The sequence below is a fragment of the Accipiter gentilis genome, chromosome 15 (genome assembly GCF_929443795.1).
Source record: "Accipiter gentilis chromosome 15, bAccGen1.1, whole genome shotgun sequence".
Classification (NCBI taxonomy): Eukaryota; Metazoa; Chordata; class Aves; order Accipitriformes; family Accipitridae; genus Astur; species Astur gentilis.
Genome location: NC_064894.1, coordinates 14,333,596 through 14,351,828, shown reverse-complemented (window position 1 = coordinate 14,351,828; position 18,233 = coordinate 14,333,596). Strand labels below are relative to the sequence as shown.

At 38.9% G+C, this 18,233-nt stretch overlaps 1 protein-coding gene across 6 annotated transcripts in view; it reads left to right on the top strand.

Moving 5' to 3' along the window:
• Positions 1–18,233, top strand: part of EPHA7 (EPH receptor A7) — a 163,274-nt gene that overhangs the window by 19,068 nt on the left and 125,973 nt on the right. The window contains exon 4 of one of the 6 annotated variants that reach the window (XM_049818004.1): positions 139–278. The exons of the other annotated variants lie outside the window; for them this stretch is intronic. Within the exon in view, the coding sequence (XP_049673961.1) occupies positions 139–158 (20 nt within the window). The 3' untranslated portion in view covers positions 159–278. Of the gene's footprint in view, positions 1–138; positions 279–18,233 lie in introns of those variants that run through there. 6 annotated transcript variants of the gene reach the window in all.

Here is an 18,233-nt window from a genome sequence, read left to right as displayed (position 1 = left end):
CACCTTACTGGATATGTGATATGTCCTCATGATGTGACTAAATTACAAGTGTCCCCCGACCCTCGATAGAGCTTATTTTTCTCAAATGACCATGTTCTCATCTTATGCCATAGTGTACATGTGCATATTTCTCTATAGAAGCCTACCCCCCTGTGTAGGAGAGGGGCAGGATGTCAGTATTCTCCATCCACTTCTGATGGACCATCAAGGGAAGACTCGGGGGTTGTCTGGACCTTGGATTAATGATCTGATCCACCCCACCTGAAGTTAGTACTGCCTGTGGCCTCCAACCCTCCAAGTCCCTCAGTTTCTTAGCTTACTAGCTAGTCCTCATTTATGAGTAGTAAACATAGTATTCTTTGAACTTCCTGAATGTACCATCTTTTTTTACACTAAACTATTGTATGGGTAGAGTATAAGAACAAATGATACATTTCATGAATATCTGTGTCGTGCCTATTTGAGTCGATCCATTTGTGACCATGGAAGAACATAGTTGGTGTTGAGAATCTCATTAAACCTCTAATTTAAAATCTTGGAGCCCTTGCTTAGCTACCATGAAAATGCTTGAAGAATATTGCCAATTGAGATTCTATAAGTAAAGTTTATTGTATTCCTAAAATTTTGGCAGTTTGTGTGCCAAACAGCTCGGCTCTGTTATTGCTGGAACAAATTACATGTTCAAAAATTTGTCTATGGAACATGGTCTGAGTGGACAACATGTGGCTGTGATCACTGATCATATTTACATGATCTCATTCAACTCAAGTTTTCCAGACTTAGGTCAATTATTTTTCTTGCTGAGGAGAATTTGAACTCGGATCTCTTGCTTCAAATAGGGCATGCCTATTAACCAACATGCAGTCACTGTTAGAAGGTTTTATTAGCCCCTGCTGACACTTGCTCTTCCCATAGTCTAGCAGTTGAACCATCTTTCATATGGAGCAATGGGTTCCAAGTCTTTTAGGTTCTGAGCTTTCTTTTTTATATATATATGTGTATATATATATATATAAAAATATATAAAACACACACATATATATATATATATAAAAAAGGTAAAACATTTCATGTTGGATGTTTAAGCTTTCGTGTTTCAAAATGTTAATATTTGCACTATATATATATGTATATATTTCTGTGGTGAATGATAGAACTGGAGAAAAGGTTCTACTGATTTTTCATTTGTTTATAAGGGTGATGTGTTTGTATGTCAAAGCAAATGGAGATGTATTGATCTTTTTTCTTGTTTCTGTTAGACCATATACAAGTCTTAGAAGTCTTAAAATATCAAATAAGAAAATGTAACTAGAAAGAAAAAGATTGCATGAAACAGATTTTTTTTTAAGATAATCTTTGGTATTTCTTTTTTAATTGCTGCGTAAAGATACTTTTGGAATGTGATTGGAATCCTGTAGAAAAGAAGGTATTCTTACTTGATTTTGTTGTATCAGGCCCATGACACAGTCCGTTAGCTGAAATCAAATATTGAATCTTAGATGTTTGATTTCTCATGTTTCAAAATGTCAGCATATTTTTTCTTAATCAATTTATTTGCACAGTAAATAAATTAGATAGATAACTCTCCATATTCATTTTTGTCCAGCTTATTGAAAAGTTTTGTTCTGTACCAGTAGCTCTTCAGTAAAAATTAACATTGTTTTCTTTCTGGAATATATTACAATTGTGACATTGTTTTGTGTTGATTGTGTAAGGACAATATGTTTATACAGACAAATGGACAACTTTCAAAATGTGGGCAGCTTTATTGACTTTAACTAAAAAAAAAAAAAGTACTGATAAAGTCCTCCCAAATAATACCTAAAGGAAATGGACATTGTTTTAACTGTTAGCAAATCCCAAGGCTCCATATTGTCACCTAATTATCTCACCTATGGAACTCTCAGCCAGATTTAATCTGCAGTCTGCTGCTTTGTAGTGTGAAAGTATCATGTGCTTAAAATCATAAGCAGGGTTGAAAATCATGTCCCCCAGTGCAGATTGAATAGAATATTCAATCTGTGATCTGTGACTGTCTCTTCTGTTCACTTTCACTTATCATTAGTTATATATCACTTAATTTTCTGATTAAAAGGGGCAATTCTTTGGCTTTACAATGTGTATGCTTGTCTGTCTGCTTTAGTTTGTCAGTTGAAATAAGCCTCCATTTGGCTTATTATTAAAAAAGTCTTGTCAGTGGAATTGCTAGTGAATAATGCCAGTAAACAAGGGAGAGAAATAACATCTTTTTAAACCACACTTTTTCTTTTTCTCGGGCGAGTGCAACAGGGGAGGAGACAATGACATGCCTAGCCTACTTTTGATCTTTTATCTTAAAGATTTTCTGTCATACGTAGAGCTACACAGTCACCGTATTCTGTATTACTGTTGTAAAAATCATGTATCCAGGAACATAAGATTCAAACTTGCATGACCCAAGTAGAGACGAGTGTTTTTTAGAAAATAAGGCACATGTTGATAGAACAAATGACGTGCAATCTTTAAATGAGGAATTTTATTTCTCTCCTTAACACAAGGACTAAATGAAAATACAATCCCTGTTCTCACAGAACAAACCCCATTTTTTAAATTCCACCATTTAAAGACATTTTGTGTATTTAAGCAGTGACAAGGGTATTCATTATTAATTAACATTCAGGAGATAACTGACTGTCAGTTGCCAGTCAAAGTGGAGCTTGGAAGAATGTTGACATTGATTGACGGACGTGTTCTGGGACTATGCACAAACAGGCTGCTCAGGTCATCTGAACACATAAAAACATTACAGATCGGCTCCACATACCTAAAAAGATGTTCTGCTTGGGTTGCCCTTCTTTCTAAAGGGAGGATATCGTTCCATGTATCCTAGATTCACTTGATTTGCAAGTCAAACCTTAGTTTTCTAGCACCATGGTTGCCCGTTAAGAAGGGTTCAGTTTGGTCTGCTAAATATGGGTGACGTGTCATCGTGCTCTTTCTGGCTGTGAGTGGCTGAGGTGCTTAAGCATTCAGGTTGCAACAATATTTTTGGTGTTGCTTTATAAAGTGCTATACGTACTTACCTAATGGGTATACACTAATGTAATTTCTTCTTGAGGTAGAAGAAAATCCCCAAACCCTAATTTATATTACACAGAAATGCAGGGATGGAAGATGGTTTTCAATCTTGCAATCGCTACAATCTCTTCAGAAGTGAGTTTTAAATCTCTGCGGTCATACCAGTTGTCTCCATTTCCTTGAGTCTGTAGTGTACCTACATTCAGTGAAATGAAGATCCAGCTTGTGGCACCCTCACAACTCCTTTTAGAGGGGGGTAAAACAAGCCCTTTGTCACATACCCAGCCTAGGGCAAGTGTCATTTGTATCTGATGCCCGGTGGGAACAGTGGCTCAGCTCCTCCTGCTTCTTGTGGTGGGCACCTGATTGTACAACGGGTAGTAGTTAAAGGAACACGGTATGGTGGTTTATGGACAGTATAGCCCATATAGAGAGATGATACTTTCCTGTATAGGTGAACAGCCTGTCACCTTCACCGTATGGTAAGCACCTGTTTCACAGGTACTTACTTCTTGTTAATTTTTCTTCATTTTAATTTTCAGAATATGCTTACAAATATATCATGGTCGACTTGCATTTGTTAATTAAAAGAGATGGAGGGCTGTTCATTAAGGTGATGGGAAAGGTGAATATCTTCTGACTGGAGCCCTTTTCCTGTGATTATCCGTGGGGGAAAAACTCCTGTGCTGTATGACATGTCTCTGTGGGTTAAAAAATGGATCTGTCTTGTCCTCTTTAAAATCCCCATAGCTATCTGCTATAGTTGGAACTATAGGTGGAAAACTATAGTTCCACCCAGTCCAGATGGAAGTAGCGTGCTGCTGGGGAACCCTTGCCAATCTCCATCCCTGATAGTGGTTTCTGAAGCATATTGGGGAAATCTGTTGAGAGCTGTCATCATTTCATACTTACGTGCCAGTTCTTTCTCTCCCTGTTCCTTCCAAGTACCTGCGACTGGGGTTCCTTAACGCTTCCTTTGGGGCTGGCAGGGTGCGCCGAAGAGGCAGAGCTCCTCACTTTTACCCAGTGGAAAAGGGGACCACAAACGTTTTTGTTGCAAACCTGCAGATTTTCCCTTGGGTAAAATCTTGCTTGCTTTATTCATAAAAAAAAAATTAAAATAATTAGTCCCTTGGGACTACTTGTGAAAGTAAGAAAAACAGGAATTGGCCCCATGTCATAACCATCTGTTATTAACACAAAGAGCAAGGGCCCAGTCTTGCAGTCCTTGCTAAAAGCAGTTTGTTTAATAGGAGTTACTACAAATATGAAAAATGTGTGTTTTCCTCATTACTGTGGCAGTATTCCCCACCAATAGTGTAAAAAAAAAAAAGTGAAAAAAAAAAAAGTAGTCATCATGAGTCTTGGTGTACAATCGCGCAATTGCGTTATTTTATATTGCGGTAGGCTGTATGCAATAAACATCTCATTCCAAGAAATATATGTATTGCTGTATTTTCAAAAATCACTTCAGCTACTTTCACGCATATTTTTTTCATAGTACATCTTTTCATTTTATGGCTGAATTATGACTGGGTTTTCTTTTCTACTGTTTTCATGACTGAGGTAAACTTCCTTTTTCATTGCGGCTAGTTTGAAAATGGTGCCATTTTTCCTTCTCCCCCAGCAGAAAATGTTTGCCTTTTTAGTTGATGACCCCCCACTCCCTCCAACCCCCTCCCTCAATTATAACCACAAGCATTATTGCAAAACTGAAATAATTTGATCCATCTTGCCACACTACGTCATGGCACAGAGGTAGTTTTGGTGGCTGATCCTTCATTCACCTTTATAGGGTGGGCTGTCAGGTTGGATTATGTTTTTTTTCTCCACTCTTGTGACCTCGCCTGTATTTGGCATTTCTACCTTAATTTTTGAGACAATTACTCCATTATATTTACTACAAAACCCATAGCTCTGTAAAAAAAAAATAATCAGTTTTGGTGCCCCCCCCCCCCCCCCCCATTTTTTTTTTTCATCAGTTTTTATATGCATGGTTTTTAGATCATCCTTAGCTCTGAGACTTGTGCCAGTCCCTGCTAGACAACTTGTGCCATGGATTTTAATAGGGGCGTTTAATCCATGCTCCTGTGCTTCTGGCTATAAACCTATGTTAGGCAGAGCAAGGGTTGTTATAATCCTGTTGATTGCAACTCAGTGGGAGACGAGTCCTCTGGCTAGCTATAATGCCTTTAAGGATGGCTTTGCAGAGTCAGTCTGGCACAGAGCACATGCAGCGCAGCCCACAATCTGGGAAAATATATAAATTATGATAGCAGGCTGGGTGTTTCCATGGTGTATGCAGAAAGATGGGAATTGCTGTATTGGATCAAACAAGTGGCTTGTCAAATCCATTACTCTTTTGCCAGCAATGTCCAGTAGCAGATGTTTAAAAAAAAAAAAAAGATAAAAGAGCATCAGCTTTGTTTTTCTTCAACCCCAAAGCATTCTGTACAGCTCTGTTACGTTTCCTTTATATCTTTTCTCCAGTCATTCTGTCATTCAAACGTTAAAGATGTCTGTTTTCATTCTGTGTAATAGATATGTTCTAATCCATTTAAGCTCCTAATGTATTTTTGTGATTTTTATTAAGTTTGTGGCCTCGGATTTAAATAGACTGGAAATTCTACAGATGTTTACATTATTAACTATTCAAGTCTTATTATTTATAAAATGTATACTTTGAACTTGACTGAAAAGCCCCTTGAGGATCTGACATAGAAGCATGCACAGTAACAACACTAAACTGATTTCTGTGCATTTAAAGATGTGTATTTAAAGTGGTTAGATTGGAAAAAAACTAACTCATCGTTTGTGCACTACGTGTAGGACAAATGCACTGGAATTTTTTTACAGCAACTTCTTTTTCTGCATTTATAGACCGTTTGAGCCACTGAAGGGTTAAGCCCCCCCCCAGGCAAACAGCGTATCACTTTCCTTAAAATGCCATTGGGAAACCGAGATAAATGGTGAAGCATTTTCTGTGTTGACATGATGTTCGCCTGTCCGATTGCATCCTTCCCAACAGACAGCAGAGAAGCAATTACGAAAAAAGACATCTGTGCCAAGGTTTGGCTAGCCAGGGAGGGCAAGCTCTTGTGTTTAAGAGGTAGAGAATCCAATCGATGAAAATGTCTGGGCCTGTTAGCACCAATAAAGCTGAAGGCCACTGGAAAGCTCAGAGAGGGTCTTTTGTTGCAGAGATAGAAAAGAGGCCGAAGCTGTGACACTTGGGGAGGAATAGGGTCAGCTAGTACGATCATCCATCTTCCTCAATGGCAGCTTTCTGTCAGTTTTTAACCCTGCTCAGCAGAGGATCTAAACCTCTATTGTTGGCACCAGCCAATTCTCAGCCAAGTGTAAATGAAGTTAATATTCACTGACCTTATGCATAGCCAATGAAGGCCCTTGATGTCATCCTGGAAATAATGTTATCTGACACTTCAAAAAGCAGATGTTGGCAGGTTGGTTGTGGGTTTTTGCTGAGGCAGTACGCAAAGACGCATTGTTTAGCCACCTCGCATTTAAACTGATTTCCATAATAACCACAAATAGGGCTTTTTGACCTTAAATTGACATAGTTATGGTTTTAGTTTGCATATCATTATACGCTGCTCACAAAGCCCGGCTAACCTGCACTAAATGATCTGGGAGAAGTAGCTCCGTTCACTTAGATAAGAAATATATGGGTCACTGAGCAAATTTTATTTATGCTGATAAAACAGTGAGTAATTAAAATAGTTTAAATAGTTCAAAGCAGACATTTTTAGAACACGGTGAAGAATAGCGTTTATTTTGCAACATGCCTTCGTGAAAGGAAATATATCACAGAAGTAAAAAAAAAATTATCGCTTTCATGGGTATGGTTTGTGTTTTGAAAGGCCTATTACAAGCAATGGTTAAGGTCTTCCTTTGTCTCCAGTAATATTTTGTCACGGTGAAACATGATTATTCTAATATTGTTTTAAGTACAGAAAGTTTTCATAGGTTCCACTTTGCCAAAAGTTTATCTAAGACAGAAGCGTACTGATGATAACTGCATATTTATACCATGCATTTGATCTCTAAACCTTCCACAGACTTTTATGAACAGAATGCATCCGCATTCCTCTCGTGTAAAAGCCAGTGTCGAACATCTGCTGTAACTCTGGGGTGACACACCATGACTCTTTTTAAGGCACAGTGGTGTTTCTCAGGAGCCTGTGGTTCTGATCTGAGGAACCGTTTAAGCATGTACCACACATGGGATGTGAAAAGTAGTTTGATTTGGGTTATTTTCTTGTAAATTGGCTGTAATTCTGGCTCACGTGTGCTTACCTTATGAGAGATGAGCATAATGGCTTATGGTAATAAAGTGCAGATGCAGGATGAGTAGTCATTATTAATCAAAATTTTCAGCTGTATCCAGCAATGAACTTCGCACAACCATGCTTTTCCCTGCTGTGTACAGAACACAGCAGCAAGTAACAGAAAAGAACTAGAAAACTCTCTATTATGCTGCAGTATTGGTTTTAAAAACACATTTGAATGATGAGTGTAGTATATTTTGCACCTTTCAGGCTGCAATCCATACCTGTCCTTTTGAAAAAGATCTCAAGTGCCATGGGTTTTTTGGGGGGTTTTTTTTGGTCAAAGAATGAGTTAATGGTTGAACTGAGAAAGCCTGATCACCAGAGTTGCTTGGGAGGCATTTATCTGACAAGCTGGCAAAGCTGAGAAAACCAGAACAGATCTGCATCTAATTGAAGTCACTCAGATCTGATCTTAAGATAAACAGTCCTAGGATTTTTGGAAACTATTTTATTGACTGTGTTCTTCCCATCAGTTGTGTTTGTTTGTACCTGTTAAAGACGTGAACATGTTTCCTGTAGTAACAGATTTACTTAGCAACTCATCAGCTAGGGATTTCTCTGTATGCCCTTGCTTGATACTAACTCCCATCAGATGGGATTTTAAAAAAAAAGGAGAGAGAGAGAGAGAGAGAAATAAATTCACTAGGTTCCTGGATGAAATTTTAAGAAATCAGTGATTGATTTTGTTTGAAGTACAGCACCGTATTTCATTAGCTTCTGGATATTTGTGTGCTGGCTGTGACATGTGATGGCTGAGTCCTATAGCTCAGATGATTAAAAGGCTACTTTTCGTTTAGACCGGTTTTAATGGGGTATCTGATAGGACTAATTTGTCTAGATAGATTAACTCAGATTTCACCCCCCCACCCCCTACCCCCCCAAATCCTATATTCAATCCATTTTATAATCATTCTGAAAGTACCTGAAGTTAGAAGAAAATTTCTGAAATACGGAATTACAGCCAGCTACTGAACAGTGTGGAAAGAGCAATGAGCCAGAGAGCATTGAAAGCAATGAGGCACCTTAGTGGGCCTTTAACAAGCCCTAAGTCTGCTAAGCAAGCAAATTAATTTGTTAAGACTTTACAAAGACCCATTTCTTCTCTAAGTTATATTGAGTAATAACCAGATTGAGTCACATTTTAATTTTACTACACTGCTGTAAATCGATTCATTTCTGGCTCAGTTTTGATAGTCTGTCCCTTTGTCAGGCTTTATCCTATGAAAAGCATAGAATGCCAAACCCCGCCACCAAACTGACCCAATTATGCCCTCTCCTCCAGCAGAAACGGATACTGAAGTACAGAAGTTTATTTCCCATTTCTGGGACGAGACTGTGAAAGAGAAATTTGCCTTTGTGAATTAAGCCATGGGCAGATTGATTCATTTCATCTTGTCAGGATTGAATATTGTTCCTGTTTTAGTTGAAAGTTTGCAAAATGCTAGCTTTCCATGGGCAGGCCACTGAGGAAGTGATCCAAAAATAATGTAAATTGAAAGTGTTTGGTTTAATGTACTTTTCTGTTTGTTTGTGGTGTGGTTTCCCCCCCCCCCCCCCCTCTCTTTTTTTTTTTTTTCCCCCTTTAAACAAAACAGAAGGTGGCAAAAGATGCTTTGGACTAAATGTCAGCGGAAGATTCATTAGGAGGGCAGTAACACAGGTAGCTGTGAGCTGCGGGGGGTGGCTGGTGGCATCTCTCTTGGTGCCTGAAGGCAGGACTGAGCCTGGCAGTGCCGGCAGCGGGTTCGCTGGGTCTGGCTGCCCTGATGGATGACACCTGGCAGGGACTGGGAGTCTGGTGTTCTTGCTTGGAGCTAGGTTGATTTGGTTCCCGATTAATCTCATCCGCTAGGGGTGAGGTCTTCAACAGCAGACTTTTTTGGCCGGTTCTGTTGTTTAGAATAATAGATAATTTTCACCTCTGGACTCTGGGCCTCTGCAGAAATAGTCTGTATGGATCCGAGTTCATTCTGTATTGCGTTGTCAGCATAGCTGTGATTTTCTTTGACAGTTACATCGGTGGGAAAGAGAAGAATGGAATTAGGTATGAAAAATTGCTTTGTTCTCCAGAGTTTCTAGAGAAGGTCTTTGAAGCTGTAGCGTGAAATCTCTAGCACATCTGCAGATGATTTATACTAATAAAGACTAGCCAGCAAAATTGTGTTGGAGAAAATAATATTTGAAGAAAAAAAGCTCAAAAAATCAATTGTATGAGGAGAAAGAATATTTAGTACTGAGTCATCTTCCCTAATCAGAAGAAAAATGGATTATATGACTAATAAAGAATCACCTCAAAGAGAACAGTTAAACCATGTACCATTTTGTTGGACAGATCAGAAATACTGTAAATAACTTAGCAGTAATGAAATATGTGATTTTACAACAAACAAAATTTGCCATATGGGGAAAAAAAGTCTTAATTAAATGTACCACTTTATTATTTTGTATACTAACAAGGCTATCCGTTTGTGTTTTTTGTTTTTAAATTTCTTTCAAAGTCAGTAATATAATTTACTCCACCCACACAAAGCATTGTACTGCTTAAAGTACCTGCTGTCAAACTGAGGCCTGGGGATATATCCTGGAGCAGAGGGAAGGGGGTGGTATGTTGATGAGGGGGGACTGCGGACAGGTGAGCAGATGCAATCTGAGGGCACGATTTTGGGCACGGGCTGAGCTCGAGGATGGAGACGTTTCTCAGCCTCCACCCCAATACTTTGGAGTGCCGGTGGATGTGTCAATAGGTGAATGCAAGTGTAAAGCAGGCGTTTTCATCGCTGCGGTAGGCGTATCGTTTGCTGGTTCGCATACCAGAGCCGAGTGGCACCTGAATGCTGTGCAAATAGCCAGCGTCTGAGCCCGTGTGTGGTGTGTGGCTGAGGGCTGCCATCGCTAATGACACAGGATCACGCAAGCATCCTTGGTTTGCACGACGAGTTCTTTACTTAGGGCTTTGCCTTTGTTTCATAAAGTCAATAATGCAAATGCGTGAGAATAAAGGTGAGGCCTGACCTTGTCCCCTTGAAGTGACTGGGAGATTGTCTTTGTCTTTCATAAGACTAAGGTCTACTTCCTCCTTCTGGTTTGGTTTTTTCCTAACAGTTTTCAAAGTGCCTTTCACACACGCACAAATAACCATTTCAATAGATTAAATATCAGTGGTAAACATTGTGGAAATACCTTTCATAAATAATAAACCAAGAAGGGCTCGTTTGGAAGTGCGGCCATATTCTTACTTAGTGGAGGAGAATAAGGGGCGTTCTTCCTCTTCCCTGCTGCAGGCTGCTCCTCTTTCTCCTCAAGTGGCAGAGGGTGTGACAAAGGTTAGATTTTTGTATTACCCGTACAAAAGGCTTCACTGTGTTTTAGCCACACGGCGAGAGAGGCAGGAACTGTGTAATATCACTTTAGGAAAAAAAAAAAAGAAAAAAGATACACTTTAAATTTATGATCTGGACCTAAGGCGATTGAGCTCTGTGCTTCTCATTAAGCAAGTTGGAATGTCTCTCTTCTCTCTCCACTGTCCCTAAGCGCCTGCAAAACTGGAAATTAAAAGATGAGTTCAGTAGAAAAAGAAGGGTTCTGAATCTGAGAATTTACTGGGGTTTTGTGGTTTTTTTTTCTTTTAACTTCTTAATCTTTAAACAGACTTGCATAGCTCATGTCGCTGAAATTAATTGGGTCCCCACAAAATCAGGAATGTCTGAGATCACCATTATTCTTTAATCTCTGTGTATGCATCTGTTCAGTCTCTGAAATGTAGTTGGGTCATCTTTTTAAATGGTTTTCCACAACTGCAAGGACTAGAAGCCATTTTTTCCTCAAGCTAGAGTCTAGATGGTTGTTCGGAAACAACGATAACAACGAACCCATGTGATTCTTAGAACTGGAATTTAAAATAGATTATCAATTGCTTTAGGATTAAGAATTAAGAAGAACAACAACAAAAAAAGGAATTGGCAACTTTATGTGCTCAAGAATACTCTGATTCTGAAGCACATGTTCAAACCCGCAGTTAAAACAACTGCACAGTTCTTTTTTCATATCCAGTCAGATCAGTTTGTGATTCTTTTGCTGTTTTTTTTAAAACATGCCTTTGGTTCTGGTGAATCAGCGCATCTCGAAAGAGTAAGCCAAGGACCCTAGTTCATCTCACACACCAGTGACAGGACTGCTTCGGAAGTTGTGATAGCATCATCGTAATGGCTTCAAGTAGCTTTTACCTATATAAAACCATCGTAGGCAAAGTGTCTCAAAGTGTGGGAGAATACATGTTTGTTGCATAGGTGTAAGGGAGGACATAATTTAACTTGTGGAAAAACTGTTACCACTGATGAGGAATGGGAAGGAGAGAAGCCCCTTGGGGCTTTGAAAGTCCCTGAGTAAAGACTGAGTTTGTATGGCCGGTGAATAGCAAAACCATCCTTTTTCTTGCAAACTAGGGATATTTGCTGCAGAATTCACCAAGCAGACATAAGCATGGGCGGTTGTCTCTCTCCCATATGACTGTAGAGGCCCTTTTGGAGTGAAATCTGGCTCCAGCCTGCGTGTGTAAAACACCTTCAATGGCCAGACTGGAGGGGAGGAGGGAGAGCGCCTGAGGTCTGCCTCTTCCACAGCTCCTTGCATGCAGCACATCAGGCAGCACAGGACTTGCATTCCAATGTCTGTGTAATTGGAGTCTCCCTATGGGCAAAGTTTAAGTTAAGAGCAAGGAAATATCCTATGCTGAGCAGGAGCAGGCTTCTTGTCAGGGCACACCTGTTCCTCCTGCACATCCTTTTTAGTGCAGGATAAAACGGGAATTGGGGGAGAACGAGCACGTCAAGGGGAATCTAGGTTTAAAAGCGATTTAAACTAAACAGGAACAAGTCTTATTCTGTTTGCATGGATTTAATCAGGAACAACTGCGTGTGAAGTCTGCAGCAATCCTCAGCTTGCCAATCAGGTGTTTAGCTATGAGTTGCAATGTCTGGTCTCTTTACCACTGACTGCTAAATGGGAATAAATTGTTGTGTATGCAATACCAATCTCATTATTTCGGAACTGTATTCCTCTGCATTTTCTACTTTGCATGTAATTTTTTCTTCCGCTTAAGTAATGCACCGTGCTCTCAGTATACAGCCCTAGAAGTTTACAGCCTTGCTGCTGCTGCTCATTCATGTTATGACACCTAACATTCCTGGAATGATCAGCTCCTGCTCAGCTATATTAACTAAAATGCTCTATCGTGGTGATACCCCATCATTCACTGAATTTCTTTGCACCACTGGGGAGAAATAGAGAGGGCGACTTTTAATTCTGTGCTAAAAATGAAGTGCAGGAATTCAGTAAAGTTGCTGGACAATTAAATAAGTCTGAATTTGCCTAATTGTGTGAAGTGCCTCTTGCCAGCTCTTGTAGTGATATCGTGAGCTTCATGCCTACTTGCTTCTGTACAGTATCAGCTCCTGCAGAAATATATTTCAGTTTTCTTTTCTTGAATTTTTTAAAGGGCAACTGTCAAACAGTTCTGATGTTTGACAAATGCTGTGTAGTTAAGGATACTGAAAGAAGATAATAAGTGATAAGGGATAATCAAAAAAGGAAAATGGGAATGGTCATATTTTAAAGTCTCCAGTGCAAGTAAGTAGAGATCAACCTCCTGTTGTTAACCTTTCTTTATGCCCATCGCTCATTAGGCAGGGAGTTTAAAGTTTTTTGTTGAGATGGGTTTTTCAGACGTGGGCTATTTGTTTTGGGTTATATGAGTCCAAAGTAATCTGCTTGCTCCGGAGGAAGAAAGTAGTGTCTTCTAAGGAGTATTATTTTAGGAGTAAAAGAACCTCTTTCCATTTTTGTCACAAAACTATCACCTACGGTGCACTTCAGGCCTGAAGGGAATCGTCTCGATGGAGGAAAAAATGTTGTTATTTTATTAATAAAACACAGTGTATTACGTTTGTGCCTGTCCTTGCTGCTGCACAGAGGCATCCCATTTACAGTCATTAAAAACTCATTGAAACATTTATTCTCACCACAATGCATTAATAGCATTCGAAGCTATTAGTAGCTGGCTATCGTGCATTTGCAAAAAGTTGCAGTGCTAGATCAGCACACATGCTACTTTTTCTGTGATAAATGAGCAATATTAACATATCAGGCCAGAAACAGATTAAAAATATTTATAGAGTCAGCTTTCTGTCTTATATTTCACTTTTTTTTTTGCTTGCTACACTTCTGAGGTAGGTGCTAATTAGTGTATCATATGGGTATAGTCATTTTACATTATTATTTTCAATTTGAAATAATGATTAAATGTCATATGAGAAACTTACAAAATGAAATGATGTAGTAAAAGATAGCCCTCTAACATCAAAAGTCTCAGACTCCTGTTTGCTGCCTCAGTAAGCACAAAGAGTTAATAGAGTCTCACAGCACATTGTTAAGAATTCAGAACAAAACAAAATGATGTGTAATTCAGGGACAAATGAAATAATTTTCTGCCTATTTGTAGAGTAACGCCTTTTAATTTGGCCACTGGGACAACTAATAAGTTCTTAAAATCATAAGCTTTGTGTAGAAAACATCACTTTTTTACAAAATATTCCAATGTATGCATGTTTTTCTGCCCCCACAGCTTATTTGCGTGAGATAGGTTAGTCCATGTTTCCATGAAAACGAATGCCAAACCTCCTGCTGAATTTATTTATCAAACGTTGCATAAAAACTGGATGCCACGTTCTGCTCAGCTATTCCCACTGGGTTTTCATTGGCGGAAGTTAAAAGGTGAAATTTTGGCCTTGCTGAAGTGACTGGCATGAATCTTAGTTTAATTGGACCAGGAGTTGACCCAAAGTATTCTGCTTATTATCGCATATTCATTTCCATGACAGCTAATTGTGATGTCACAGAGCAGAAGCATCGTGGGTAAGACAGACATCAAGAGGAGGTACATTTCTAAGCAACATAGATAATGATTTGTCTTAAATGTGTCCTGTAATAAAAGAAAATAAGTGGTGGAACATCAGTGATGTTTAAAGGTATTTCACAACTTGCTATTAGAAAGAGTTGGTATCTTTATTAGGTAGTGGTGAAAATGAAAAGGAGAATTATAAATTTCTTCATGATTTTTAGCATAATTGCAATGAATATCTACATGGGCCACTTTGCTATGCTAAATTTTGATCTGAACAATGTGCAGGGGACTGACCAATACAGGACCGAGGTTTCTCTTTCTATTTTGATTCCAAAAGTGTTGTCCACTGTCACAGGAGAAGTGAACTTAATCAGACGTGACTTGACTTTACATCTGTGCAGGAGGTTATCTCTTGTAAAAGGGTAGAGTTGTGAATGAAACCTTTGTCTTCAGCTTCCTTGTCATCCTGCGCTACAGTTGAGCATGTTAGCTCAGTTGGAATAATGTGCTGATTTTCTAAAGATGAAAAAGATTTTTAACCCTTTCCTCTTTTTAAGTTCTCCATTCTGTACTTCCTTGGATTTCACACTACCTGCCTTGGTTTTAGCAACTCTGATTTCAGTCTGTCACCTTCCCTGGCTAAATATAAAAAATGATACGCTCGTCTCCTTGAAGGAGAATATTCAAGAAATTCAATCCCGGTGAGAGTGCAGTTTTGTAGCAGCAGGGATTCTTTTTTCCTGTCATTTTCTTAATTCAGTCTCTGTTTCAAATCTTTATCAGCACCTGTCCTTTTAAGGAAACAGATTAAAATGTCTGAGGGTAAATGGAGGATTGATTTGGTGTGAACATACAGTTTCTGTGCTTTTAAAATACAGGCAGTTATGAACAGAGATACCACATGCTGTAACATTCTTACTGACTAACTGCTTTGCTTCCTTGCCTTTGTGCATGCTGATTTCCAAGTTCTCCTTGCATCGTATTAGGCATAAATTAAATGTATATTTGAAAAGAATTTTTTTTTTTTTTTTTTTTTTTTTTTTGAGGCAAGGGAACATGTGAGGCTGTTGTATGAAATGTTGGATCATCCAGACAGTGCTGGAGAGGGGTTATCTGTTAGGAAACTATGGAGGTATACGAGGAGTAAATACTAAAGATGTTTGGTTTAATAAAATGATAACAATTTTCTGAAATATTACAGAATATATTGCTGTAGCTCAAATATATTGATGACTGTCTGACTAGGTTAGAGATAAAAGCAGTAGACATGCATTTGCTCTGTTTGCTCTCATTTAATTTCATCATAGTGAGTCACATAGGCATCAAGATTTATATGTGTCTGATAAGTAGTTGGGATAGAGAGTGCTAATGATGGTTGTAATGCTTTCTAGAATTCTATTTCTTCTGACTTTGGTTGACATTGTGACTCTAAATACTGCAGACTCTGTAAATTAGAAAGTGGAAGACAGAGGAGGGGAGAACCTGCCTCAGAATTCACACCATATTCATCAATATTTAGTCATCCATAGGTTGATTTTTTTTTATTTTTTTTTCTTTCCCCCGTGTGTCTGGACAGGCAGAATGCATGATGCTCCTCCGGGAATATTTATCAGATTGGAGTGTGCATTTATCAGGAGAAATTCAGGGCAAGTAAGTCATAAAACATGCTGAGTTTTTTTGTACGTACAAGGAACTTATAACATTTATCCTTCAATTCAAAGAAAATCCTTTTCATCAGCGATCAGTGCAAAATGGTGAGAATTGGCTGAGTCTTACTGATCCACATGGGACAACTGTCTCTAGCACAATCTGTTTATGCTGATGGCCCTAGCACTGACACGACAGATGCTTGGAAAGCTGCTGTCTCTACTGCCGCTGTTGTTGACACCATTGCAAATTCTTAAAGGAGAGTTGCAATGAGTCTAACTCTGGTTGAAAAAAAGACCCACAGTTAAAAACAAGGCAGTCTTTTACAGCCTGATCCTGTGGGATCTCTCTTGCCTTCATGTGCTTTTGGATGGTCTTAAGCAGGGGCATTGTGGGTTGGAGGTCTTCACCTCTTTAAGTGGCTGTGGGGTTGATTAATAGGAGAATTCAGAATATTGCAAAGTGTTTACGCATCTCTTACCATCTTCATTTATATGACTTGGGCGTCTGCTGCTGTTGTAGCACTAGTCCTTGGAGGAACTGCTTTTCCAGGACATGAACAAAGACAGAAGCGACAGTATTGCAGCCAGAAAAAAAACATGGAAAAAGATAGCCATGGGCAATTTCCACAGCTCTTAATAAGTAGCAAGAGCAAGTATAGCACTCAAAATCAATAAAAGCCCCTTGTCTATCTACCCTCTTACCTCCACAACCCTCTCCTGAAATCCACAAGAAAAAGGATGCAGGAATAAAACGTTTATCTTTGATGTGCCTGTCTGTTAGGTATATCCTATGGCTGACAATTTCCCCTTTATCATTTCATGCTTGTTTTGGTGGAGGCGTAGAGAACAGAGTCAGTTCATCCGTTTAATTCTATCAGCTGTTAGAAAGTATTCTCTCTCCTAGTGATATTTTCCTTTGAGCAGGTTAAATTCTTCTGAAATTGCAGATTTTACTGAAGGCTGTTGTTGCTGTTTAGTGCATTAATGCCTACATGTTTCAACCAGACTCAAGAAGAGGAATCAGTAGATTCTGAGGTGCTACTGTCTGTACACTGAATGGGAATGTATCCCCCTTAGTTCCTATTGTCCATTATTTAATCAGAGAAGATAGAGGAAACAAGAGAAGTTAAGCGACTTGGCTATGGTCACAAAGCTTTTAAGTGCCAAAGTGAGGAATAGATCCCAAATACAAATTTTGACTTAGTACCTTTGTTACTGAGCAATGCTACTTCTAAATCATTTTCTTTTATGAAGAAGACTGATTAGCCTGCAAAACTGGTCACATACCTATTGTAGTTAACAGAGTAGTGGAATGAAATCCCAAAATGAAATAAAATCAGGTATGGATTTGGTCCACTTCCACTTCTGCTTTATACCTCTGCTTAGAACAGAACAGAGGCCACAAAAACTAAATTTTCAGGCTGTACCGTACATCGTCATGACTAATGAAAGTTGAAACAGAGTAGGGTATCCACCTTTCTGCAGCTCTTCCTGTGAAATCTACTTTTAATTTGATGGTTATTGTCGCAAAGAGAAGGGTACAAAAAATAGACATTAGGCTTACAGACATTTGAATAAATTAATTTTGAGGAAAAGCCAGTAGTTTGAGTTTTGCTTATACTTAAAGATATGCAACCAGCTGGAACAATATATGAAAAGAACGACTAAACTTCTCTTTTAAACACTTTGCATCACGTGACATAAGGACATTGTACATATATTGTAGTTGACTCAGTCACTTCGGAGTAAGGGCCGATGAAGACAGACCCAGTGAAAAAGGATGTTATGCTCCCTAGTGAGGGAATAGTCATTTAAAGTTGGCAGGCGGGGGTGGTGTACTCGGTGCCAGAAAGTCAGGCTGAAGAAGATGAGGCAGTAAGATGCTGGAAAGCCTGGAAGAACAGTTTACAGATTCTCTGATATAAAAATGAGAAGCTAGAAGGGGTAAGATGAAATACCATGATGATGAGTTACTGTGGTCATCTTCTTTCAAGGAATAGGTATTTCAATGGAAAATTTACCCAAGTTTATTGAAAATGCAAAATAATGTTATTTAAAGAAATGGGGAATAAAGAAAATGACTGCAGTTTTAATCTGTGTTCGATGCAAAGAGAAAATTCAGGAGATAATGCAGATGTTTGGGTTGCCAAATGTTACGTTATTCTTTTATGCAGAAAAATTGCCTGTTCCCATCCCACTGAGGTACTTAAGCATAGCGACAGCCGTAATACAGTAAACCCAGACCCCACAGAATTAAGGTAACTCTCCAGAAATTTA